This window comes from Lutjanus erythropterus, chromosome 13 (genome assembly GCF_056507025.1).
Source record: "Lutjanus erythropterus isolate fLutEry1 chromosome 13, fLutEry1.hap2, whole genome shotgun sequence".
NCBI lineage: Eukaryota > Metazoa > Chordata > Actinopteri > Lutjaniformes > Lutjanidae > Lutjanus > Lutjanus erythropterus.
This window is the reverse complement of record NC_139329.1, coordinates 2511272-2539255: the sequence shown is the minus strand read 5'-3', so window position 1 is coordinate 2539255 and position 27984 is coordinate 2511272. Positions and strand designations below refer to the sequence as shown.

General features: G+C 38.9%; 1 protein-coding gene across 1 annotated transcript; it reads left to right on the top strand.

Annotated features, from left to right (window-relative positions):
• The first annotated feature begins 31 nt into the window (after window positions 1–31).
• cry2 (cryptochrome circadian regulator 2) lies at window positions 32–24315 on the top strand. Its single transcript, XM_084734457.1, has 13 exons — window positions 32–358; window positions 4918–5026; window positions 7956–8098; window positions 12482–12666; window positions 13352–13440; window positions 13564–13704; window positions 13812–13937; window positions 15491–15676; window positions 15798–15949; window positions 16655–16857; window positions 18194–18274; window positions 18386–18945; window positions 22614–24315. The coding sequence occupies exons 1-12, from the start codon at window positions 201–203 to the stop codon at window positions 18937–18939; spliced, it is 2127 nt and encodes a 708-aa protein (XP_084590583.1). The 5' UTR covers window positions 32–200; the 3' UTR covers window positions 18940–18945; window positions 22614–24315.
• Window positions 24316–27984: the final 3669 nt, after the last annotated feature.

Genomic DNA, 27984 nt, shown 5'->3' with positions numbered 1-27984 from the left:
GCGAACAGACGGAGGGATAATAACATCTATCCGTGTCCAGACCACGCCCCCTCAGTGTTGGCTTCATTTTGACAGCAGTGAAGTTTCTTGGGAGTCTCCAGCTGAGCTGCGGCTGTTTTAGCCTTGCAATCAGTGCATTTCTGGCTTCTTTGCGACTCACCGTTCTGGATTCTTCTCTAATGATGGAATAAGACGTGATCATGGTGGTGAATTCAGTGCATTGGTTCCGCAAAGGTCTGCGGCTTCACGATAATCCGGCGCTGCAGGAGGCCCTGAACGGAGCAGACACAGTTCGCTGTGTTTATATCCTGGACCCGTGGTTTGCTGGGGCCGCTAATGTGGGAATCAACCGATGGAGGTATGTCACTCAACTTCATATCTGACACGTTTAACTGTAATTAAACATTGCTTAAACATAATGTAGTACATGACTGGGACGCCATTGGTGTGATTCATTGCCTTATTAATGTGCTGCGCTGGGAGTTGAGGCCTGGGCCTCCTCTCCACGTCAGTGAGCTAACGCTAGCTTAAGATGAACAGACCGCCGTGGCAAACACCATAGAAGAAACGACAAATTTAACAATATAATTTTATGTCGGCAAGGTATCTTGACCTAGAGAAACACCAACTCTTTATCTTAATATTTACTGTCCATTGGTATGATCGGCATAACTTTTACACGTGAACTATAAAGCAGCTGTTACATTTTGTAAAATAAATTTCCAGCTAAGCTACATATAGTGCTAAGTTAAACAGATTCACTGTGTTGACTGTCGCCCAACTTATCTCCCTGAAGTTTGGTGGACAGAACGAAAAGAGGGTCATGATAACAACACGCAAATCACTGCTTGCAACTATATTTTACTTAGAGCAATTGCTTATTTCGTCAACTTTGTGCATATTTCTGTGAACATGAGTTGCATGTTACGGTGTAAGCTAGTGTATAAGATAAAGTTGAAGTTCTCTAATGGACATAGGTGACAGTACATGGCTTTACTATACATTGCATTTTAGTCACCCTTAAAAGCCCAGTGTGTCAGATTAAGACGGATTAATCGGCAAAATATGATAAAAATGGGAACATGGGCTGTAAATACAATATATCAGAGCTGTAGCAATTAATCGATTTTAAAATTAGTCACCAACTATTTATCTATTTGCTTTTGAATAACTTAAAAAAGTTATTTCATCTTAAAATGTTAATATTTTCAGGTTCCTTTACTCCTCTGTGACAGTCAACAAAATATCTTTGGGTTGTGAGCAAAACAAGACATTGTAGGATGTCATCTTCGGATTTGGGAAACACTGTTTGACATTTTCCACCATTTCTAATATATCCCTTTTTTACTCTTACCTGTAGCGCTGTTTATCCATCTGTATAGTTTTGGTGTGAGATTCAGAGTTTTGGAGATATCAGCTGTAGAGATGTCTCCTTTCTCTCAAATAATAATAATATATAATAACAATAATAATGAATCTAGATGGCACTTGGCATGCCCAAAGTGCAAGTACATATATATATAAAAAACTTAGAGTCTTTCCTTCCACCAAACTAGACCCACCATCATGGTGCAGAAGGAAGCGTCCATGTACTGATGGATGAGAGGCTCATTCTAGTGACAGTGTGGCATGTAAACATGCTGTAGTTGTAAAACCTCCTCCAGGAAATGATTTGTGTGTTTTGGTTGAACTGACCGTTTAACAGAACCCATAAAGCTAAATCATTGTAATCTACTGTGTTTTTCTCTAAGTTTTGCATTAATTCAAGACTATACCGACAGTTGATGTCACTATTGTAATTAACCTTGAAGTATTTATTCAGATAAACATCCTGTGTTGGATCCATTTTCCCTGGGGGGGGGGGGGGGGGCATAGGAATCAACCGCATAATCAAATCTTGCATGTTGTGTGTGGACTGCTCATGGTCACACATCCACAGCAAGTAGGATAGATGCACTTGTGTGATACCATCAAGAATGAGTTGGCATGTTTGAAGCAGCGACTTCCAGAGTCCTCATCATCAGTGTTATCCCACAGTGCTAGTCTGATCCTCTGAGAGGGTCTCCCTTCTCATCACCGTGCAAATGATAAGAACTTAAATTATAGTGCACAATATGGTCAAAAAATCATATTGCAATTATTTTGACAGATACTGTGTCAGCATTGGGCTGACAGTCATCAACCACTGAGCCGTCTAAAATTGCAACATTGTGATTTAAAAGCCTTCTGTATTTGAGGTAGTGTGTCCCCTCAGAGTTGCCATAGAGTTGTTGTATAAGCTCAAAATCTGTCATGTGAGACAGAAAACATAAAAAGAGTTGTTACTTGTGGCGCAGTGATGAAGATCCTTTTAAACCCAGCAACAATATGATCGTCCATCGCCATGTTTCACTGAGGACATTGTCATAAACCAATTAGATAGACATCACCCAACCCTAATTGTTTAATGATTCATGGTTAGCAGGAATGATTATTTTTGCATCACAATCTTCATTTTTCCTCAAAAACAACAACAACAAAAAAAAACAAAAACAAAAAACCCTGTTAAAATCTTGATGATGTGACATTTTGGGGGGTCTGGACCAAACAAACATTGTTTTCTACATCTAGAGAATAAGATTTGTAGGCTAGGGCCTCCCAGCAGCACTACAGTGCTTCATTATCATGCTGTTTTGTCACATTTTTTCCCTTTATTAAAAAATTGCTCCTGCAGTTTGGATATATTGTACTTGCCCACATTGTGATTTTGATATTATTTTGATTATTTATAAAGTCCTATTATTTACTATTTCTTTAAAGAAATTGTAGCTGATACAAATCAGCTACCATAAGATCTGATTTGACAGATTATGTCAAAGCATTTAATTTGAATTCTTATATTTTATTTATTTATTTTTTATTTAATTTTTTTTTTATGTCAATGAATGAATGAATGTCCCTGAAAAGTCAACCAACATTTGAAGAATTAGACCTTTTAGAACTGGTCCCGTTTAGTCACATAATTTTGAACCATTTAGAACGCTTTCACCAAAAGTAAACTGATTCAGAACCCGAAAAGCTGGTTCGGGCTGGTCATGAGACCCATATTGTGCATCCCTAGCATGCGTGTTTGACACTTATCATCTCCAGTTCCTCATTTGTTCAGCTTGAAGCTGCAGTTCTTTGTTAATCCAAATGTGACACTTCTTCCTGCTGCTTCACCATACAGCTTTTCAATCAGTTTCATAATTGATTCAGCTGTCATCTATTTTTTTGCATGATCAACTTAAATGGCATTTTAGAAAATGGTTCAAATTGACCACCACAGTTTCTGTAGAGGCCAAGTCGAGGTGTTCAGTTTTTTGCCTCTAGCGGTGCTTCGGATCACATAATTCATGGTTTGGATCATAGCATGGTTTTGAGTTGTGGATCAGATGGTTTTTCGGATCAGCAAAAAAAGTAAGAAGAGGCGGGATTAGGGTTAACTTTGATCTGTAGTTATCACTATAGTAATGTAATAATAATAATATAATTATATTTTTTTGAATACTTTATTCAACTGTATTATACAGTACTGGACTGTAATTACTGTAGTTCAGAAAATAGATAATTATACACTCTGCAATAAAATACATGACTACACTCTGTAGTGTGGCTCAATGGCCCGCCCACAGTACTATCTGATTGGTTTGAAGTCACAAGTAAGTCAAGATCAACACAGACACACTGCATCACAGACAGACATGTAAAGCGCTGCACCGGTGAGCAGAGAGGAGCTGTGTAGATGTTATGACAGCAGATATCACCAAAGTTTCAATAAATACCACAATCTTATTATCTGTTTCTATGACAACGGCACAGTTACACCACTGAAAATGCCCAAATTCGTGGTCGGGATTTCACTCGAGGGAATGTGACGGCTTTTAAATCAGTCGCTCCTCGCAGAAATGCGCTGACTTTTCACTGCAACTCTGCATTGAGATTTTGGGTATTATCACTTATATAAAAGTAACAGCACGATCCGTTGCACACCTACCTCCAAGTGAAAACTCAAAAACACTTTTTCTAATCATATAAACCAGAAAAAACATCAGATCCTCAGATTGGAGAAGCTAGAATTAGAAAATGTTTGCCATTTTGGTTTTGAAAAATGGATTTAACAATCAATCATCCAAAAGCTTCAGATAAGATGTTAGTCACAGATGTTTGAACTGCTAAACCACTGATGCATGAAAAAAAAAGAGCTACGTGAAGATGCAGACATTCAGGGTCTTTCTGTGAGGAGGAATAAACAAGAACCAAACAGATGCTAGGAGCTGAACAGGTCCAGGTGAAGCATCAAACCTCCCACACCTCACCACAATGATTCAAAACTTTTACTGTGCTGTTATTGCCGCCTGGAAAGCATTCACAGTGACTACATCATGGCGTCTTATCATAGACACTAATAGTCATAGCAGTCAGATTCCTGACTGTTGCTGAGTTTCAGTAAATAATCACAGGGGCCTTTTTCCAGCAGATAATCTCTGGTTCTCGAACTGGTCCTGTTCAAGATCCTTAAAACCTTTGTGCTGTTTAGTGAACCATTTCATTGTAATCACCAGGAGCATGTGACTTGCACACTTTGGTTTCCAAGGAAAACCTGCTTTTTTTTTTGGTTGCAATTTGGAGCAAACTTCCAAACCAGTTTCTTTTTTGTGGAAATGTTCAGAATGGCTCAAGTTCAGGTCCCCAAACTGGAACGGGACTGGTTTCACATTGGATCCCCAGTGTGTATGGTGGTGTTTGAAAGAAAACTGACAGGACTGAATTCATGTGCTATCCTATGACTGGGTTGAGAAACAATTAATACCATCACAGCTGTACGCCCTGCTGCCTCGGAGCTGGGCAATATTTCTTACTAATTACATTCCTGTGTGTGTTTCTGTGTGTGTGCAGGTTTCTGCTGGAGGCTCTGGAGGACCTGGACAGCAGTCTGAGGAAGCTCAACTCCAGATTGTTTGTAGTCAGAGGGCAGCCTACTGATGTTTTTCCAAGGCTTTTAAAGGTCTGTACTCCTGCACACCACATGTCCTCTCTGTGTCTGTCACCATGCAAACACCAAAGGTTCCTGACCAAAAGAACTGCAACTGCAACAGCGAGAACTTTTTGAAACAGAGCTCTGTGTGAAATAGACTCTTCCTTGGTGCTAGCATCCACTGTTTGAACATTACCCTGCTTTTGTTTCTGGTTGGATACTGATCACAGTTGACTTGTAATAGGGATGTGCATGATTAGTCAACTACACAATTACACATCACTACCTTCACTAGTCAGCACCAAAAATAGTAGTTGGTTTAACTGTTAAGCAATATTTTATTCATGCACAGTGCCAGTTAACTGTTGCCCCTAAGGTGTTAGGCAGCCACCCACCGCCAGTCGTAACTGCATCCCCATCAGAGGGCATCGACCGACAAAAACCTGTTCCAAAGTCCATGGTGCAGTATTTTCTTGCTATTTAAAGGATGCATCATTCAGACAGCAAGATGAGACGGCACAGACAAGTTCACAACACTCGTACACTCTACTTGTAAGGCACTGCAGTTAATGTACGGATCATAAAAGTTAACATTCTGATTAATAGCGGCTTGTTTCAAGTGGGTGAAATAGGATAAAGCTGTTTGCCTATGAGAAAGAGAAGCTGTGCCAATTTATGCTTGGATCTGTGACTTTGTTGATTGTTTAAATCCGACAGGATCTGATATTAATGTCCTGTGTTCTGCACATCCGAAAGGTCTCACGCATTGTCACAATTCATACAGTGAGATTGTACTGAATAAAGCAGCTTATAAATCCCCACTTCCATCAGAATTGTCTGAAAAATATTTCCTCTGGGGTGTTTCCCCTGTTCAGTCTGCTTGTAACTACAGTTTTTAGTTTTTTCTGCTAGTTTTTAACAATGTTTGCCTCATTGGTATTACATACACATGCAAACGGAACTGAAGCCTCTGATCATTAAACCAGTGTTTCCCAAACTTTTTTCCTGGTGACCTACTTTTTAAAACGAACCATTGCATCCCAATTCAAAATAGGCCATATAAATAAATCTCAGGAAGAGTTAAATTGGGCACCTATGAACGTTCCTGGCCATTTTCTTTTTAAATGAAAACAGACACATGTTAAATGGTTTAGAAATTATTATTAAATGTATTTAGGCATCTCATTGTTTTTATTTAAACAGGTATATGTACACTTAAAATGCTTCATAAAAAGTGTACCGCAGATATAATTCCTACATTATCTGAATTCCATTGTCTTTTATGTATTTGGGGACTCAAATGACATCTCTTGTGACCCATCTGTGGGTCATGACCCAGTCTCTGGGAATGACTGCATTAAACCATCGCTTAAATGATGGCGAGGTGATTTCTATTGTCAGTTTACTTTGCTGCTCAGAGAGGCTGCTTTCAATAATTAACCTGCTGTAGTAATGTTTCCATGTACACTGAGATGTCCCAGCAGTCATCTTTCTGTGACTTGGATCGTGCATAAAGCACGTACACACACACACACACACACACACACACACACACACACACACACACACACACACACACACACACACACACAGTTGGGAAAGGGGAAGATATATATGTCATATTTCACCCACCTGTGGCCTGTCAGCTGTTAATCGTAATGTTAATTTTATATGCATTGTTTTGATATGTAATTTTGTTACCCGGCCGGCTTCTTCAACCTGCCAAATCCATCATTTACACAGTAATGCACCACAAACAGGTGCTGGCTTAAAAGGGATTGGGAGATGACACACTTTGCATTTTTCTTTCTTTTAATTGTTCAAATTTGGCTGGATGGTTAATAACATGTTTTTGTGGCAAACAAATCAGACTTTAAAGTCTCATCATCGATGGAGGGTTAAGGTTCAGCGCTTGATACAGGTCGGGATGTCATGGTACCAAAACCCAAATGCGTGGAATGTGCATTTCCACAATTCTTCTTTTTCTTCTTCCATCAGTTTGATAGCACCTTTAAAAAAAAAGAAAAAAAGGCAGTAATAAATTTCAATCATTTTTCAGGCTCAAACATGGTACACTCTTCTAGAGCTGCAGGGATTAATTGAATAATCAATCATTAATCTTGTATTAGATTAATCGCCAAATATTTTCATAATCGTTTAATCGCGGTCGGTTCTTATTTCAGCATAAAAAAAAAAGTAAATGAACATTTGAAAAGTGAAAACAGTGATGTCAGAGTTGCTTCAGCCAGACCTGTGGAATATTAAATCATCTGTCTTTGCTCACTACATCCCAACCTTTCTCTCCCTCAGCTGTGCAGAAATATTTCAAAAAATTAGGGTAAATATCCCTATAAAGCCCACTTGCAGCTTCTGAGTCAAATTTAAAAAGACTACATTTGCATTTTTTGCTGTGTGATGTTTCTTAAAAATTAAGCTTTTTAAGTAATAAACACTTTTATTGGAAGCCAATGCAATGACATAAATCATAGTAATCATGTATAGTTTCCATTTTTGTATCCAGTTTATATTATTTTACTGATAAATAGATTATAAATAGGCATTGTACATGCATAATATATTGATAAGTAGTTTAACTGACTAGTAAATTTGGTGCTGAGTAGTGAGGGTGGTGACATTTAATCATATATTTGACTAACTCTGCACATCAATAAAAGCAGTCCAGCTTTGTCCAAACTGTGCCTGTGTGTATTCAAAACTGCAGCTTGAGTGAATGTATTGTACATATCATGGCATGCCTTGGTTGTATTTTACAAATGAGCACCTTGATGAGCTGGATTACTGAGAACCAAGTAGAATCCAAACACTTGAATGTTACCGTGATCTCTGATGTTTGTCTGGTTTGAATGGTTGTACCACTCTGCAGCACAGCCTGCCCTCACCTCGATGCCTCGCTGACAGTTTCTTTCTGTGTGTCCCTCATTCTCTCTGTCTGATGCAGGAGTGGAAAGTGACCAGGCTGACATTTGAGTATGACCCAGAGCCTTACGGGAAGGAGAGGGATGGAGCCATCATCAAGATGGCCCAGGAGTTTGGAGTGGAGACCATCGTCAGAAACTCACACACCCTCTACAACCTGGATAGGTCCAACTTCTATTTTTTTTATTGATAGCAAATAAAAATATCAAATGAAATGAATTTATTACAATAGGGAACTATTTTTAGGGAATTATTTTGAGATAGGAATGAAATAATTGGCTTGTCACTTCTGCTATAGCTTTCTTGCTAATTATTTAAATATAAATAGATATGGAATCATGAAAATATTGCCACATATAACTTCATTATATCTATAAATCACCTCTGTTCAGTCAAATGAGTCCAGTAAGAGAATCCAGTAAGAGTTGTCTAAGAAAGCTAATTGCATATTAGACACAAACTATTGTAAGCTAGACAGTGTCACATATGCTACAATGACCTCTCTCACCAGCATTTAGTAATTAGTTTTTTCACACAGATTCTATGACATGCTGTATACCCTGGTGAAATCTCAGGCAAAAATAGATATTGGCCAAGCCCAAGTGATATATCACCTATTAATTGATGTTCAAGTATTTATTTCTAAAATTTCTAAAGGGGATTTCTTTTCATAATGTAGCATAATCAGGGAAGGAATAGAGTGTGTCTCTTGGACACATCAATGGTGGTTTTACTGCGTTTTTTCAGATTTTAACACGTCAGAGAAGCGGGACACATTCCTATCACCGTCACTGATTACATGGTGTTGTGATGGCATAACAACCAGTGCAAGCAGCACTCTGAGTGTCTGGTATTTTCCATATCTCAGAATTTGCTTTTCTCTTCTGTGTGATGTTTTTGTGGCCAGCACAGAGCACACGGTGGTAAAGACACGATTCATTCAACAAGGCACAGAAGGTCGGCCTTAGACATTACACTGAGAAAATAGACTGTTGTGGTAACTGCAGACATCCGATGGGTCCGTCATAAGTCATCACTCTGCTGTCTAGACTGCAGACACTGGATTACCGCAGCTCATTAGTCCTGTGTGTCACAGCCTCCTTTCCAACTTTATTGTCTCTTGCAGTTACTCAGTGCTTCATGTTTTAGGTAGAAATGCAGTATGCTGTTGTGTCACATGTTGTGATCTGAGGTGACACTTTACAATATGAGATGAAGCAGAATTAAAATGAAAAAGCTTTGGATTGATGCTATCATACAAACGGCTTCACCAGTTTGATCTGTCCTGTCATCATTGTACTAATAACCAACATGGTGCTGTGTGTTCACATTATTCTGCTCTGCACCAGCTCTTGTTGCTATGCTTCGCTGTGATTGGCTTAGCTGTCTCAGAGTGATTGAGACAAGTGATGTTACCAACTGAGGGTGTATTTATTAATCACCACACCCTCCGATGTTTATTCCACTGCATCCAACCCTTCTGTACATTGTGCTGCTGCACGTACATGAACCAAAATAGCAGGTGCACTTGGGGGCACCCGCACAGTCTGCACGCTCAAGACCTCCCACTGTGGTGGTTATGCTTGTGTGGTAAAGATGATTAATGTACATGTTTTCTAAATGCTGCTGTGTTGAGCGGTTCCAGAGGGCTGAATGTCTCACATAAGTCTCATAAAGACTGAAAATTCCAAACAATCCTGACAATGATGGAGTGAACCGCTGAGATTATATCTACATCACTACTTTTTTTTTTTATTTAGCATACTTTTGTACTTAAATTCTCTACTTCTATTGTCATTCTGTTAGGCACTGTTTGTTGTTTGCATTTACGTCTTATACACTTTATATTTTATATTTATGTGTCACCTATTTGATGCTCCATGGTTATTGTTACTGTAATTTTGGAGCAATCTAGCACAAGAATTTTCTTCGGGTTTAATAAAGTTCTATCTGATAAGCTTATTTTAGGTCTACACGTGAAATCTGTAACGGCTTAATTCACAAATGTTAGAAACTGACATGTGTGATCTGGGCTAGTATGCTAAAAAATACAAAACCAGTGGCATTAGGCCTTTAAGATTGAGAACTAGCATTTATATGGAGCTATGTTTTCCTTTTTAACTTACTTTAAAAAAAATAGGAGGAAAACAAAATAAATCAATGTGATGAGAGAAATAAATGGAAAATATAAATATTAGATAAATAAAGAATTTAAAAAAGATAAATTCATTTGACTTCCACATCCCATAATTTCATGGTAAATAGATGGTAATTACCAAGTAATATATTTGAATTTTCTTTGGAATTACCTCCAAATTTTACAGGTAAGTATACGGTGATTAGCAATTAGGGCTGCCCAATTAATTGCAATGTGGTCAAGTGCAATATCCAAATCACAGAACCAGAACCAAATCGCAATTTTGTAAAACAGGAAAAATGTTACAATGAGGTGCTGTAGTGCTACAGAGATGACCTGGCCTAAAAATCTTGTTCTCCAGATGAAAGAAAACATTTGTTTGGTACAGACCCCAATGAATGTTACATTATTATGATGTTAATAGTTTTTTTTTTATTTCAGTGAACAGGAAAATTGTCATGGAAAACTGCTCATTCTCACTCACCGTATCGTAATATGATTTATTTTTACCAAATTGTACACCGTTATTAGCAAGTGCCATTTGTTTGTTGTTAGTGGTAAAGTCAAAGCTACATATTTGAAATTTCTCTGAATTTACCCACAAATTACCCCCAGATTTCATGGTTAGTTATGTGATAAGTGCCGTTCTCATGCAATTAGATGGTAATAATAATTTCACATGTTTATTTTCTTTGAAACTAAACACAAGTACTACTACTACAAGTACCCTTGCAAATTATCACATACTTAACCATGATATCTGGGAGTAATTTGCAGGTAAATTCAGAAGAATCTCAAATATGTAGCATTGTAATTACCACCAACTTCATTAAATGGTACTTGGTAATTATCACATAATTAACCATGAACTTTGGGGGTAATTTCTAAGAAATTTCAAATATTACTTGGTAATCACCATCTATTTACCATGAAAGTATGGGATTTTGCTGCTTTTTTTGTTTGGCAAGCAGAAAACTGTTGGGAAGACACAGAGGCAGGAGAAATGTTCTCTGATTGGTTACTGATGGGTTTTAATGAGGTGCTACAGATCTCATTTATTTCAGTTGCACTCACTCATGCAGTAAACCTTCCCATCATCAGCTGTCCGCTCCTATAACAGCCAGTTGATGAGGAAGAGGATGGGGCAATGCGTTGAACAGCTGTAAAATTCAAATACTCAGTGTAGACTGAGAACAAGTCAGTCCACAATAGTGCAAGAAGAAGCTGAACAACATCTGACCAATCAGAATCCCCTGTTTCAGCATCCCTATGCAGCAGAGCCCCCCAGTGACCACCTCATGTTACTGCAGGTCACACCCCTGTCCATGTGCTGGGACCAGGTGACAGAATGAGTAAGAGCTGAGGGAGTGCCAGAGGACTTTCCCCCTTGTACAAGCCTCACCATGTCTTTCCTTCTACACAGAGAGTGTTGAGACGGACACAGTATTACATAATGAATCTGAATATTACAGCCTGTGTGAGAATACTGTATGAGTGGATGAGGTGGGGAGCTTAGCTCACCAGGGTTTATATTGGTAGTTGTGGACATGTGCTCAGCTTACTGTGCTCATTCATAGCGGTCACAGTGAATCGACCAATAGGAAGCTATCCCTGCTGTAAATCCAGCAGAGTGGCCTCACTGATACAGACAAGTTGTATAAGATAGAAACTATAAATACAGAGCTGTTCTGTCAGCTGCACTGGTCAAACAAGCTGAAAGGGAACAATTAGGGTTAAAATATATAAAAGAGGGTTAGTCTGCTCATTATTCAAAGTAAAGTTCAGTGATGACTTTTGGTGAAAACAATTTCCTGTCACCTTCTCAGATGTTTTTTTTTGTCATTAGTTAGATTATACAGTAATGATTTTAGTAGAAGAGCACTTGCCTTTTAAAGGCATAGTTCTGATTGATTAATACTTTTTATTGTCAGAACAAGTCTGAAATGTGTCTTGTGTCACAGTAGCTCTAATTGCAACATCATAAACAAAAAACATTAGGACGAAAAACAGAATACATACATCCAACATGACATTACAGTCCCAAAAGTTAAGACAGGAAACAAACAATACACTACATTAAACAATATAAATGCAGAAGATGACATTCAAGGCCCTTTAAGAGACATCTGATCTGGGACTGAGCTCCATTTTTAATTTTAAGATTGACTGCTGCACAAAGTGGATTCAAGGTGCAATTTTACTTAAAGCTACTTATAATCAGTCACATTAATTAAACGGCATTAATTGAATTTGCACCACAGCCACTATTTTAAAGGTTTAGTTCAACTTTTACCTCATGATTAAGTTGTAAACATTCTTTGTGCGTGTATATTTCAACAGAACATTGGTTGACAAAACCTGTTACATAAATTCTACTTTTACATCTTGTTTTTTCTGTGTTGTGCTCACAGGATAATAGAGATGAACAACAACAGCCCTCCTCTGACCTTTAAGCGTTTCCAGACCATTGTGAGTAGACTGGAGTTGCCCAGGAGACCTCTGCCTCCCATCAGTCAGCAGCAGATGGACAAATGTTGCACTAAAATAGCTGACAACCACGACCAGCTCTACAGTATACCTTCACTGGAAGAACTAGGTACACGTGATTGTTTTTATTGCATTACTCATAATGCAGATGAGCACTACAACACGGCCTGAGACAGAATGATGCAAGGGACCCTATTGTATTTGCTTGGATATTTTTTTCTTCTTTTTCTTTGCCATCTTCAGTTGCATTTTTGAGGGGCTAAACATGTTCAGTAGCACATGAAACACAAAATTCAACTGTGATAAAAATTTACATGCAGTATAGTTTTCAGTGATGGGCGTGGCAAAACGGTTTGGCCACATCCCCAAAAAGCATCATTAGTGGCTTGTTTCACCCACATGCCCGAAAATTGGTAGGCACATTTATCATGGCCAGACGAACAACAAAGTCTCTTGGAGCCATAGCTTAAACCTAACAGGAAGCCGGCCATCTTGATTTTCCACGTGTGGTATTTTAACAAACTCCTACAGAATTAGTCAAATTGAGTTCAAAATCAATGTGTGCCTTCTAGACTAGTTTGTGAAGTTATTAAAAGATTTAGCTATCGTTGAAAGGCGTTTGGTAGTAGATTGTACCTATTTTTACACACCTTTTTAAAAAATATTTTCTTTTAATTGCTCTATGCAATATAATTTTCTGTCCTTGAATGGGAGTATCTGTAACGTGTTTTCTCTCTGGGGATCAATAAAGTATTCCTGATTCTGACCTTGTCTCCTCGTGAATTTGTGTCCAGGTTTCAGGACAGAGGGTTTACCTCCAGCTATTTGGCGAGGAGGAGAGTCCGAGGCTTTGGACAGACTCAATAAACATCTGGACAAAAAGGTAAACCAGTTCTACTCTGATTTGTTTTAATCACCATTGAGCGTTTTTATTTATTTATTTATTTTTTACACAGTAGTATCTCAGATGATCACTTTGACGCTCTCTCTATGTGTGTCTGTGTAGGTATGGGTGGCCAACCTTGAGCACCCTCGGGTCAACACGTGCTCTCTGTACGCCAGCCCTACTGGCCTCAGCCCCTACCTGCGCTTTGGCTGTCTGTCCTGTCGGGTTTTATACTACAACCTCAGAGAACTATACATGAAGGTATCGACACTGGAGCCTGTCTGCTCTGTTCTCTGACAGTTCCAGCTGTTCTCTTTGACCATCAAATTTGGAATCACAACTTTTTGATATTGTCTTCTCTCCCTCAGCTCCGTAAGCGCTGCAGTCCTCCTCTGTCCCTGTTCGGTCAGTTGTTATGGAGGGAGTTCTTCTACACAGCTGCCACCAGCAACCCAAACTTTGACCGCATGGAGGGAAACCCCATCTGTGTCCAGGTTTGTCTTTGCACCACTCAGTTCTTACCAAGACATTCGCATTTAAAGGGATAGTTTGGATTATTTGAATTGTGGTTGTATGTAGGCCTTCGTAATTTGGTCCATAAAATGTAAGAAAATGCTGAAAAATGTTGATCAGTGTTTCCTAAAACCCAAGATGACGTCCTCATTTGTCTTGTTTTGTCCACAGCTCAAAGATATTCAGTTTACTGTCAGAGAGGAGGAAAGAAACCAGAAAATAATCACATTGAAGAAACTGAAATCAGAGAATTTGGACATTGTTTTTATTTAACAAGTGATGCAAAACAATTAATCAATTATCTAAATAGCTGGAGATTATTTTAACAGTCAGTTAATTGTTGCAGCTCCAGTTGTATGACTTACTTGCCCATAGTCAGTTTATTACAAAAGAAGTAGTGATAAATTCCAAAGCTTTACTGTCGCAAATAAACCTCAATTAAATGGTTTCCATTCTCAGAAACTTTACCTTTGGTAAATGTCTCTTTACTAGTATAAGCTTAACATTTTTAATTTTAACAACCCAACATAGTCGACTTCAACACCTTCATCCTCACCAAAAGAACAATAATGATTGATTGTCACAGAGTTGCGGTCTACAAAGTAGAAATGTTTCTTTTTAAATAGTGTTGTATGTAGACTAATTTTGACAACCTCACAACAGACAAAGTTCTGTGATTTCTTTCCTTCCTAAGGGCACCTGGACCCCAGGTTGGGAACCAAAGACCTAATTAACATTTAAACCTTTAATAACAGAATATAATGCCTCTTATAGCATTAATAGCATACATTAATTGTTATTAGTTCATATTATTATTATGATTGTAACTAATATTAGGAGCATCTTTATAAACTATTAATTAATGTATGAATTAATGCCAAACTTAACTTTCTTACTAGCATTAAGTAAGGTTAGTTAATGGACCCTTTTTGGAAAGGGTTACAGAGTATTTGAATATTTTTTATTTAAAAATGACTCAAAACGATTAATCAACTATAAAAATAGTTGTAGATAAATTTAATAGTCAGTGAATGAGTTGCAGGTCTACCATTGCCTCAATTTGTTAGTTTGTTTGTGTTATTTTGTGACTTCTGTGATTTAAAGCTACAGTTGGTAACTTTCATAAAAATAAGTTTTTATCATGAAACTGAAACTGTCACCATATCCTGATAGCATGAGACAGATCGTATGTGAAAAAACTCAGGGTCCTCTGGCTCCTCCTAGTGCTCGAAATGGCAGCTGCAAGAATCCATAGTGAATGAAACAATATATAATATTTTTGTTAACTGCCTAAATTTATGTGCACTCCTCAAAGTGAAAATCAATCTTTGACACCAATTCAAACCATAGGACAGCAACACTGTTCTCTCAATCCTTTAAAAATACAAAGGAGATTCAATTACTGATCACTGAATTAGCTGAAATAAAACCACTGAAAATAAATATTTACTGATTAGAGATAAAGGATTTGTCTCCTCCAGTAGAGAGAAAGAAAAGTACTGTATATACTTACTATCTCTATCTATGTCTCCAGATCCCATGGGACCAGAACCCAGAGGCGTTGGCCAAGTGGGCTGAGGGTCGGACCGGTTTTCCCTGGATCGACGCCATCATGACCCAACTGAGACAAGAGGGGTGGATCCACCACCTGGCCCGACATGCCGTGGCCTGTTTCCTCACCAGAGGGGATCTGTGGATCAGCTGGGAGAGCGGCATGAAGGTGGGACACGGCAGGTTTTGCTGCAGTAGTCTCAAACACAAAGCTGGTGTCTGACAGGTAGAGGACAAGTTCCGTTGCTGGTATCCATCATGCATTACATGATGTGTGTGTGTCCCTGCAGGTGTTTGAGGAGCTGCTGCTGGATGCAGACTGGAGTGTAAACGCTGGCAGCTGGATGTGGCTGTCCTGTAGTGCCTTCTTCCAGCAGTTCTTCCACTGCTACTGCCCTGTCGGCTTTGGAAGGAGAACTGACCCATCAGGAGACTACATCAGGTACACTTCATTTACACTTCTACTCCTACAGCGGTGGTCTGCAACTTGCAGCTCCGGAGCCCCATTTTCATTTTTATTCATCAATGTTGTAGGTCTGCACTGTAAAAATGAAAAAGTTTAACCAACTACTATTTTACTTTTACTGAGATCATTTTCTTTCATTCTTTAGACAAACTTAAATCTTTGAGTTTTTGAAACTGCAAAATTTGCATTAAGAAATTATTGAGTAAAAGTCTTGAAATGAAAGTGAATGATATTTTAAAATATTTATATTTTCAGGCAAAACCTTTTCATTTTCAGGCACCAGGTTCACAGCTCACTGTGACCAATTATTGAAATGTAAATCATCTCAACTAAAGATTATATGTTGGCAAAACATTTTTGAGTTTATTTTAAAAGTCAGAAAGTTTGAGTTTGGCACAAAACTCAAAAATATCTTGCAGTATTTTGCCCCAACAATTTTTATAAAAATATGTTGACTATACAGTTGAAAATATATAGCTTATAAAGTTTAAATATTTTGTCAGCTAAAAGTGTGTCATGGCCCACATCTATGGCTCGGTGCCTTTTCCACAAAATTTTGGTAGTGACCCCTGTTCTATTATACCACATCATCTTCCAACATAAACCTCTGCAAACTGGATATACATGTAAATAGGATTAATGTCCAGTTGATTAGAACTCTCCTTTTGAACTCTTCTGCAGGCGTTACATCCCCATCTTGAAGGACTACCCGAACCGGTATATCTATGAGCCGTGGAACGCTCCGGAGTCAGTCCAGAAGGCAGCCAACTGTGTGGTAGGAGTGGATTACCCCAAACCTATGATCAACCACGCAGAGGGCAGCAGGCTCAACATCGAGAGAATGAAACAAGTTTACCAGCAACTCTCCCACTACAGAGGACTCAGTAAGTCAACTAACAACACCTCGAACTCACCTGTTCCTACACCGGTTCACTACATACTGAGATGAGTTGTCAGTGGGCACAGAGAACACAGCACATCCCTACCTTCATGAGTAATAGAAAGGCGCCCCCTTATGGCTAATCAAAATCAAACTGATGCAAAACAACACCCACAGGATTAGTGAACCGTGCTGTATGTCTGTGTAACCCTGCTGCTTGCTATGCACCGACCAGCTGCACCTGCTGCACCTCCGCGACAGAGAAACTTTGTGAAATCACTCCAGTGATGATCCAGTCTGCTCCTCCATGTCAGTCAAAAGTTTCTTTTTGCTGAGCTTCACATCATCTGTCAGTCTGTCAGCTGCTTGTTGCTTTGCAGTTTGTACATGGCACTTAACTCTTATATGGACCTTATATGGACATATCGGGGCTGCTTTGTTTATGACCAAATATAAGAGAAGGGTAAGAAAACATTCATGCATGAGGCTCATAGATTCCTGGGATTCACCTGTGATTTTCTTATTTTTGTTTTTCTCTTGGTAGTCGAGAGAACTCTTACCAAGATAAGAAAAAACATCTTGTTTTCACAGTCCACTAATTATTTGTCTAAAGCATGGAAACACAAGTTAAAAGAATATTTAAGTATTTAGAATTATTTATAATGATAGAAATTACTTGTATACAATTATTTGTTATACTTGTAATCAAAATATTTAGAATTATAGAATAATCAAGTCACTGTTTTGCTTTGGGGGACCAATTGAACTCTTAACAGTTAAGTGTCATATTTTACAACTCTTCCCACATTTATTTCCTGCTTCAAAAATTTGCTGCTTTTACTTATTTTCAATATTTTAGGGGTATTAAACAAGTAATTTGCCAACATCTGTGGAGTGGAGTCCATAAATTAGTAGTTCCCAAACTTTTCCTGGCAGCCCCCCTTCAGAGTCCAAAAAAAAGTTCACAACCCCCAGCCCACATTTTTTTAACCACTGTGAACAATACTCAGGGAAGCAACTGATAAAAATGGCTTTAAGTTGTATTTTAGTGAATTAAATGTTACATAAACATGATGTTTGGTACAAACCCCAACAAATATCACATCGTCAAACCAGTTTCCTATTTTTTTCTCCAGTGAAAATGTGATGCAAAATTTGAAATTCCCACTAAAATCTTGACTTGTTTAACCATATCTTTCAAAATACTGTCAGTATTGTTCAGCCCAATTTAGTTCAAATCTGGATGATCATGTCGAGACTTTCCGAGCTGTACTTTCATTTCATTACTCCCAACAGTCGTTAGGAGAATTATATCAGATTGTTTTATGTGTGTGTGTCAGGTCTACTAGCATCAGTACCGACAATCCAAGAGGAGGCAGAGCCACCCATGACCGATGAGTCCCAGACCAGCAGTGGCCCTGGTAGGAAGAACCACAGAAGCAAGATTCTTATTTTCCCATTAAGGTTCTTCAAAATGTTCTCGTGATTATTACTGTTCCTGATGTCTTTTTTTCTCTCTCACCTTTTCTTAGACTCTCCTCCCAGAGGTCCTGCTGACAGTGAAGCAGCAGGCTGCTCTACAGCTCCTGATTCATCCACAGTCTGTGCGTCCTCCACCTATGCTCCACATGCAGACCTGGAGGACAGTTACCCCTCCCAGGCCCCCTGCACCTCCACAGGCTCCCGTACGCAGCCCTCTGCAGCCATAACGTCTACATCCGCCAGCCATACACCATCCACAGCGGCTCCTCCCTCCCCAGCCCAGAGCCCTCTGTCCAGGTCCAAACCCTCCTCCCCTTCTTCCTCATGTCCCACCGTATCCCCGTCCCCCAGTCCGGCCACGCCCCCAACTCAGACCTCCTCTCTGGGGCCGAGGAGGAAAGGCCTCACCCGCAAGGTGCGGCGCAGCCAGAGGCAACGAGGGCGACAGAGCTGCACTCCAGCAGCCAGGGAGGGAGACAGGAGGTCAGAGGAGGAGGAGAGGGAGGAGGCAGGAGGGGAGGAAAGGATGGAGGAGGACGTTGAGCAGGATGAGGAGAGAATGGAGGAGGAGACGTCTGAAGAGACAGCAGGACATCAGCAGTGATACCAGGTACAATACACACAATCTTTATTAACAGTGAGAAACAAACGAGAAAAAAAATGTCATGTGTAAGCCATTTTGTAGAGACAGTATTGCAACACTGTCTTGGTGTTTGTACATAAAATAAACATCAGCCTCAGCAGCAGTGCCTCTGGGAAATGTACTTGTGCCTAATCCACTCATACATGAGTGCTCTTAAAAACAGCGTTTTAAAACCAAAACGATCTCAGTCCAGGTGAATGTTTTGGCACCATTTCAAAAATTATTAACATGCCTGAAAACACGTATCACATGAAAATTAACTTACTTGCACATGCCAGTATAAACAGGAAGCAGACTGTAATGATGAGGCAGAGAAAGATGACTACTGTTCACAATATCCTCCTGGATAATGCTGGTTCTATTGAAACACTTCTTACAGAATTCCTCTCTTTTCCATCATCTTTTTGAATAAGATCCACTCTGTCAGTGTACAGACTCAAATACTGAACAGTATAGGAACACACATGCTCATAGCCACATAGTCACATACTCTTTTATTTCGGCAGAATCACCTTTTGTTTCTATTGTAGGCCTTAGGGCTGAACGATTTATCGTTTACTGATCGAAATTGCGATTTCAGACAACGCGATCACGTGATCGCCAAAGCTGCAGTTTCCAGTGCTCCTGAGGGCTGTACTACGAAGCAAGCTCAACACAGCCAGGCTTTCTTTGTATGATCTGGATCGACAAATCCTAAAACCTCAATCAGAGATAACGGGTATCACGACGGTGGTTATCGAGTCACTTTCTTAATCCAGGCTTTCGTCTTCAGACTCTGTGCGCGCTCACATAAAAGGGGTGTTTGTTGCGTCATTTGACTCTTCTTCCACATGAAATGAAGCGATCGCGAGCCACTTACTTAAGTCAAAATGATCAAGTTGTTATAATTATGAGCTGTGGAAAACATACTAAATACATTACGGCAAAAGGCAACATTGTTGCTGCAAATAAAGCAGGAGAAGAAGAATGATGTCAGAAAATGACTGATGGACTAAATGTGGTCTTAATGCTGCTGTTTATTCTAACATGAAAACTGCACATTAAACAATAAAACTCCATACAGCAGATTTAAACATGATAAAGTCTGTCTGACACTGTCCTATGATGACAGAGACGTGGACATCACTGAAGTTTTTGACCAAACCAACATAAAATGAGTGTAACTGATTTAAGATTGTCCGTGATAAATGATGATGAATTTTCTAATCAGTGATCTGAGCTGCAAAATCACAGAGACAAAACAGATAACAGTAAAAAGTATTCAAAGTATCTGTAGTTGCTTCATCATTATTTTAGTGTGTGGATTATATACCATGTCAATTTAAAGTGTTAATATGATCTGGAGCAAACGGGAAAAATGACTCTGCATCACCAAACGGAGGTTACCATCATGACAGCGCGATGCAGACAGTTTGTACCGCTGTTTAATTTTTACATTATATAGATTCGTTCGGTGATATTACGAACATACAGCTCAGCAGCTTTTCATTTTTAATGTCTTCCCTCAGTTTAAAAGCTACATCGCTCATAAACAACCTTGTTAGGACAATTATAAGTTAAAGAACGGTGCGTTTTACAGACGATTTAATCTGACACTCTTAACATAACCTGCTGCCGACCAGGTTATGAGTTTAGTATAAGTTACCATGGTGATCTAGCAGGTTAAAAGAGAGCCACTTTCGTGACACTGAAAATCCTGGATTTAGACTCAACATAGCTCGCTAACACATTAATCTCGCTTTGTAGTTACACTCCTCTGACGTGCATCACAACCGACAATGCAGCGAACGTCATATGGAACTTAATGAATGGACCAGACCTGTGTGTGTGTGTGTGTGTGTGTGTGTGTGTGTGTGTGTGTTTGTTTGTTTGTTTATTAATTTATTTATTTATACGGATTTAATGTGATGATGTGTGCGAATTGACTTCAGTATAGTCAGTAGTTTTTCTCTTAATGTTATTTTTCTTTAAGCCCTCAAAAAAACCTAGTTTGAATAATTAATAATGATTGTAAATGTTACTATACATTGTGAATATTGCACTGAAGCTTGATTTGAAGAAAAAATCGTGAATTGAATTGAAATCACAATATCTGCCAGAAAAATCGCAATTAGATCTTTTCCTAAAATCGTTCAGCCCTAGTAGGCCTGTTACATTATTACAGAACCAATTTATGAGACAGCAGGTTAAACACAGCTGTCATATACCAGCAAACTTTGATGCATCAAAACAAACTGATAAACATGACTGATAAAAAATGTCCATGAGACAGAACTTGTAGTCACATAACGTGTACACTTTCTATTCATGTACTGTGTACTACACTGTGGATTCAGTTCGAGGTTGTTTTACTTCCATGTGCAGTGCATGCTGTGTAGTAAGTACAAGTTGATGACAAGATCTCTCACCTCAGGCTCTGTATTTGCTGTTTTAATGTAGTCTGGATGCAGGAGGTGGTGCTGCAGGAATCCAGGGGGCTCATTTCTGTTATTGCTCCTTCCACATGCAGACTCAGAAAATCTACACTTTAAAAAATACCCATGTAGGTGTGGACAAGGCCTGAGGGTGACGTTGTTCACGCTGTTAAGATTTTTTTTTTTTACCTTTATTGTCTTTATAATTGAACCTATCCAGAAAGCTAGCTTCTTTTTATTCTTAATTGAAACAGTAAATAAAGAAAGCTTAACTTTTGTCTTCACAGTTGAAACTGTTCAGAAAGCTTAGCTTGTTAGCATGCTGCCTCAGCAGCATCATGAGCTCGATTCCAACCCGAGGCCGACCTACATGTTGTCCTCCTCCTCTCATTCCTTCTTTTCTTGTCTATCTTCAGCAGGACTTCCATCCATTAAAATCATTTTAGAGAAGATATACAAGCTTAATTAATGTTTTGGGTTTTTTTTGGTCTTCACAGCTTGAACAAAATGATTGAATGAATAAAAAACTTCAAAACACATTTTCATAAACTATAAATGTTAAATTTGTAATTAAAAGACTGTTGTAGACCTCTGAAGACAGTAACATTTGAAGGAATGATTTTCTTAATTACATTCCTTGAAACTAAAGTAAATGTAAATTCATGCATGGTCATATAAAAAAGGTCTAAACTTGTGTTTCTGCACAGACAGAAGTGATGTGAGCACAAAAAGACACTTGAGGGAACTGTCTTGAACACAGCTAAATTAAGTTTGGCAGTTATTCTGCCATGAAGCACGCTAGTTAAGTGGCAAGTTACTATGGTTACTGAGCAGGGATTCCTTTAAGCTGTAGTCGTGAAATGGATCTCTCATTTAAATTAGCCAGACTTATCAAAATTAAGCCAGGCTTTTCCTTTATCCACATTGATGGAATACCCCTCTGGTGAGTAACCCTGCAGGTTGCCACTGTGTCACCAAGCTTTCACCAACATCTGCAAAAAAAATTGTGCTGTTTTGCATTTTCTGATGTGACTGGGCACGTGGTCACTCTTCAAGTCAAATAAAAAAAGACCACAGTTCCCACAGAGTAGCTCAATAAAACTTGTTTACATACCTCAATAAGCTCTGTGTGATAGATGAGTTTGGTGAGTGAGGCCTGGGCCTGGATGATCAGTTACGTTCTACGTGACTAAAACAGTGCTTCCTTCTTCTCTTCTGCAGGTGGAGTTCAAAGGAACAGTCCTCAAACATCCATCCCACACAACTGGACTCATGAAGCCATACAAGGGACAGGGTTCTGGAAATGTGGACAAAATAAAAATATCTAAGCATGCATACAAAACAAGTGGAAGCAGTACAGAAGCATTTTACTCACACATAAAATACAAGCAAATAAAAGGAGCCTCTTAGAAAATGAACTGTTTTGACATTTTAGATCAGAACCAGTCTAGAATTTCTGTAAATGATTCAAAACTAATTCATATTTGAAGAAAAGGATGAGGTCCTAATCCTAAAAAGTATTTAAGATGAGTAATCTTCTCTTGTACATTTCCATCTTAGACACACACACAGCCAATAAACAGCAGGAGGTGTCCACATCATATCCACAGTGAACCCATACATACAACTCAGTGTGGCTGCCAGCAGTAGCACCTTTCTGCTTGTTCTCTTGCTTCTCTGAATGTCCTCTTCTGAAGAGACGAGGTGGTACCGGAGCCTGAAGGTCACCTGTCCCGTCTCCGCTCCAGACTCTCTCTCTCTGTGCTCTGCTCTTCTATGTTCCGGGAAACTCCCAAGTCATTTGATAAAGCAGCGTATTTTGACACTTTGCAGTAACGATTTTTGCAGAACTGTGGTTTATGAGATTTAATAAGTCGCGAGTGGCAATAGAGTCCCAGAGTGATGGGCTAAACCAGTGCATTCTGGGTCCTGACCTGGCCAAAAACTGACTATTCTTCTTATTAGACGAAGACAGGAACACTGCTTGAGCTTCAGACGGATTCACCAACCTTTGGTGAACCATATTAATCTTCATTTTATGTTGTGGCTCTGTTCAATGTACAGATGTTGATCCTGGTTTAGAAGGCACTCATTTCTACTCAGATGAGAAAAGGGTGATCTGAGGGAAACAGATGGTGTCTCTGTTCATGTGGGCCCGCTGATTCTGTTCAGAACACTAAAAAAAACGTGATTGAAACTCTACATTGTAATATGTAAATGCCAGATGTGAATGTTTTGGAAAATATTTTTGCTAGCAGCACTAAAGATGTTAGTGTTAGTGAAAGGGAACATAAAATTTTTATAGTTTGCCTCCCTAAGTCGTAAAGTCCCTGTGTGTTTTTAAGAGGGTCACACATCTATGAAGGTATATAGCATATTTCTAATTGAAGCAGTGTAAATTAAGAGGCCGAGGCGAGACCTTCTGTACAGCTTTAATATGAAACAAACACACATGTTTTTGCATTTGCCATATTTTTCTCTGGCAATTGAAAAATACTGCTTGTGTGTAATGAATGTAGAGAAAAAAAACTGGCGTGTTGTTCTCCCCATACCCAGTATTTATCAGAGTTTGTATATGAAACGTCAAACCATAACCTGTCTGTTTTACTAATGGTCTGATGAAGGGGGTTTCACAAAGCCGTGTCTTTTTCTGTCCACCAAAAGCGACCACTAGAGGGGAGTAGATGCAGCAAATTCTGCACATGGTCAGTGAACAGTTGAAACTTGTCTGTTGTAAACTCCATCTAGAGATTATTTTGACAAAATTTTAACCTGATGAGTATTTTCTGGATAAATCGACTCATCATTGATCTGTGAAATCTGCCTGTCATCGTTTCTCAGGTCTAACGTGCTATAAAGAGAAGAGAGAAGCAGTAAATCCTTACATCTGAAGATGTAGTACCTGAAAATTTGTTCAGCATTTTTGCTGCATAAATTACTAAAACAATTATTTGATTATCATTTTAGTTGAAGATGAATTTTATTATTATTATTTTTATTATGGATTAATCTGTGATTGGCTTTAACAGTGAAGTCTATAAAATGCCAAAAAATATGAAAAATGCTCGTTTCAATTTCTCAGAGCCCAAAGTGACGTCCTCAAATTGCTTCTTATGTCCAATCAACAGTCTAAAAGCCAAAGACTCTTCATTTACTCTAATAAATGACTAAGAAAATCTGCAAATCCTCACATTTAATCAACTAATCAAGCCCATGCTATTGGTCAGTTTAATTTGCCTCAATTTGTGATATAAAATTGAAAACTTGAGTAAATATTTCTTGTTCAGTAAGTTGACATAAACTTGTCTAAATTCTACATTTTTCTGATTACAATAAATATTAAACAAATGCTCCAAAATTAGAAATTGTAATTGCAGTTGTGTATTTGACCATTTTACAAAAAAAGGACATTGATTCATAGGTTTATATGTTTCCCAAACAGGGCAGTTTATATGCGGAAGCTTTTTTTTTTTTTTTTTGGTGGATTTTCTGATTGGATTGGAAAGTGATTTTGAATTTTACAATCAGCATGGCCATTTCACAGAGGGTAGAGCCAGGCGTAAGAGAAACAAAATAATAAAATGTATATTTATTAATTGTATTTCTTCAATATTTCAAACTTGAAATTTTAGCACAAAATGCTAAACTTAAAAGTTCTTATGCCTGGCCCTAATACTCTTCCACTCCATTTTTTTAAACTTTAGTTACTGTTTTTCTTTTTTTCTTTTTTTCTTTTTTCTTAGACCATGTGCAGAATAAACAGGCCACAGTAGCAGTGTGACTTTGTGAAACCCCCTCAGTGTCGCCTGGATGGGTCGAAGTTTCCCCAGAGAGGGATCATAGATTGTTAACTCCGCCTGTTGCAGGTGTGGTACTGTTAAAGACAAGTGGGAGCTGTGAAGCCTCAGTTTAGCCTGACCACAAGTCAGAAAAGCTCACAGTTTCCACTTGTCATGAACACAACACAAGTCCTGATCAGATGCTTGTGTTTTGCTGTACATTCCAACTAACAACAGTATGACGCTCTGCGGGGCCGGAGGTGTGTCTGAGAACTGGGCTTCATGGATATTTATTTGTTTTGTATTGTACAAAAAAGAGTTTATTTTCATTAAAATTGCTGAAGGAATTGTGATTGAAATGAGAGTTTGGTGTGTTTGGTGTGTTTGTGCTACACTGGGAGTTACCCAATAACACATTCATGTGGTTCAAATGAATTCATGATTGTGAGGGAAAAGCAGGGGCATTCTCCACTCATCTTCCCAAAATATAACTTTGATTTTATAAGGTGGCACTTGGCTTTTCTTTTCTACCAGTCGCCATCTAAAGCTCATGACCAAAGGTGAGGATAGAACGTAGATCGGCTGGTAAATTGAAAGCTCCTTCCAGAGCCTGATACAAAGCCAGCATGAGTGCTGATGCTGCACCAATCTGCCTGTCAGTCTCATGCTCCATTTTACCGTTACTCATGAACAGGACCCCAAGATACTTAAACTCATTCACTTCATTCAAACTCATTCACAGAACCATGGTCTCAGACGAAAGATGTTTTCACACCTACCTGGAAAATACAGGAAAATAACCAACCACAGGATTTTGTGATAGCAGATGTGATTTTAGCATGATTTCAAAAGCTAAACTACTAATAAACCCATCTGCTGTTTGTTAAGTCTGTCCAGGAGACATTGAATAACTGATTAGACGTATAGCCTATATTTCTTAAATTCATTTAATAACGGGTAAGTACTTCAGCACAAGTATTTTCCCTGATTAACAGGCTAAAAGCTGTTAAAACTGCTGTGCTTGTATCCTACTCTTAGTGCTTTGTCAGATTAAGAAGTGTGTAACAGTGATCCCACAGTTAAACAACTGTATGTTGCACATGAAAAAGTTGGGTGAAGGGTGATGTGCTCCCTCACTCCCTCTCTGAACAAGGAAAAACACAACTCCCACTGCTTTCTTATTCTTTTCCTCTCCTCCCAACACTTCAGTAAACTGAATATATGAAGATCTACAGTCAGGGTAGATGCAGCGCTGCAGTGTGCGGTCTCTGTGTGGACATTAGGCAAATTTGAACCACAGCAGGTCAGTCATGTTTGTCCTGTGAGCTATAAGATACCTCCTTTTGGTCCTATTGCGATCTCAGTTATTATTCATAACAGCTGTGATTTGCTAAATAATGCTTATAACTCATAATTTCTTTGTGAGCTGAAATATTCACATCTGATGCGTTAAAGTGTTTCATAAACCTCTGTCAGTCAGGAATCTGATTTCCCCATGTGGGTCCTGATGATGCACTGACGCTGCAGGATGACATCACCAAAACTGTCCAATCAACAAGTTCTCTGCATGTTTCCTCCTCTGAACCATGAACCGCACTTGGACTAAAATTAACTAATGTTTTTTTGTTTGTTTTAGTGCAGACTAAATGAACTGAACTACAGGTGTGAAAACAGCCTTAGACTCCTGCTTCTCACTCCACTGGTCTCATCTCATCTACAAAAAGGAGGAGGCAATTCTGAGGTTTCCAAACAAGGGCCTGTATTGAAAACATCATCTAACTTAGTCTAAAAATTTCTTTCTTGTAGGAGTCCAACATGAGGAGTTCTGACAAACTTCAGAGAGAAACTCTGAGTGAGGATGGGACAAAAACTTTTATCTTAGTGAGGAGGTGTGGTTGACCTTATTAGGTGTTCTTTTGTAGAATGTGATTGGCTCATTCAAAAAAGAAAAGGTATTGAAATAAAAATCCACTTTTAGTGATAACATATAAACAATAGAATCTGTGGGCTTTATTATAGAATTTAGTCTCTAAGACGTGATGTAATTAATGATATTATTTTATGTAATCTCTGTTGAATTTATTGTAAACCATACTTCATGGTTGGTCAGAAAAAGGCCAACATCATGGAACAGAGTAAAAAAAAAAAACAGATTCGACAGAAGAGCAGTGTCTGCTCTTGGCTTATTTAGTAGACGAGCATAAAGCCATTTTAAAAGGCAAATCCGGCTCCTGGAGTGACTGCGCAAGTTAAGAAGCGGGCACAGGAGACCATATCACGGCAGAGCAGCACCTCATTCTCATTGGCTGCGTGCACAAGTGAGGAGTGTGAGAAGCGCTGGTATGTGCTGCAGTCAAGAGCAAGAGGGGAAACTGCAGCACACAAAAGGGATTCTGCACACTGGTGAGTGTTTCCACTTACTTAAAACTGCTGGTTAAGTGTACTTAAACAAAGAATTATGTGTGTCCATGTACTGGATTGCTTTTAGGATGTGGACTACCTTCCAAACCACTCTCCCATGTCACAGAGACTGCATTTAAAGGTCCCTTTTATGGTTGGTGGGTTTTCCAATGAAAATATGTGTCCCTGGCCTGCCTACAGATGCCCCCAAAATGAGAACAGTCCATCCTCTCCCTTTCTTTTTTTTTCTTTCTTTCTCCACCTTTCAGAAAACGTGTCCAAATGGTCAGATTTGCTTCCCTTTATGATGTACTAAAGGTGTTAGTCGCACCTCCAGCCAGGTGACCCTCCCTGTGCTAGATGTCTGTGCCATCCACTGACAACTCGCAATCGCTGTTCTTTTCCCCTCACTA

What these genes read in the sequence shown, in the direction of transcription:
- cry2 (XM_084734457.1), top strand. Translation starts at nt 201, where the DNA reads ATGGTGGTGAATTCAGTGCATTGGTTCCGCAAAGGTCTGCGGCTTCAC. An exon ending in GTGGGAATCAACCGATGGAG is followed by an intron (nt 359 to 4,917) that starts GTATGTCACTCA and finishes GTGTGTGTGCAG; the next exon opens with GTTTCTGCTGGAGGCTCTGG. An exon ending in CCAGACCAGCAGTGGCCCTG is followed by an intron (nt 18,275 to 18,385) that starts GTAGGAAGAACC and finishes ACCTTTTCTTAG; the next exon opens with ACTCTCCTCCCAGAGGTCCT.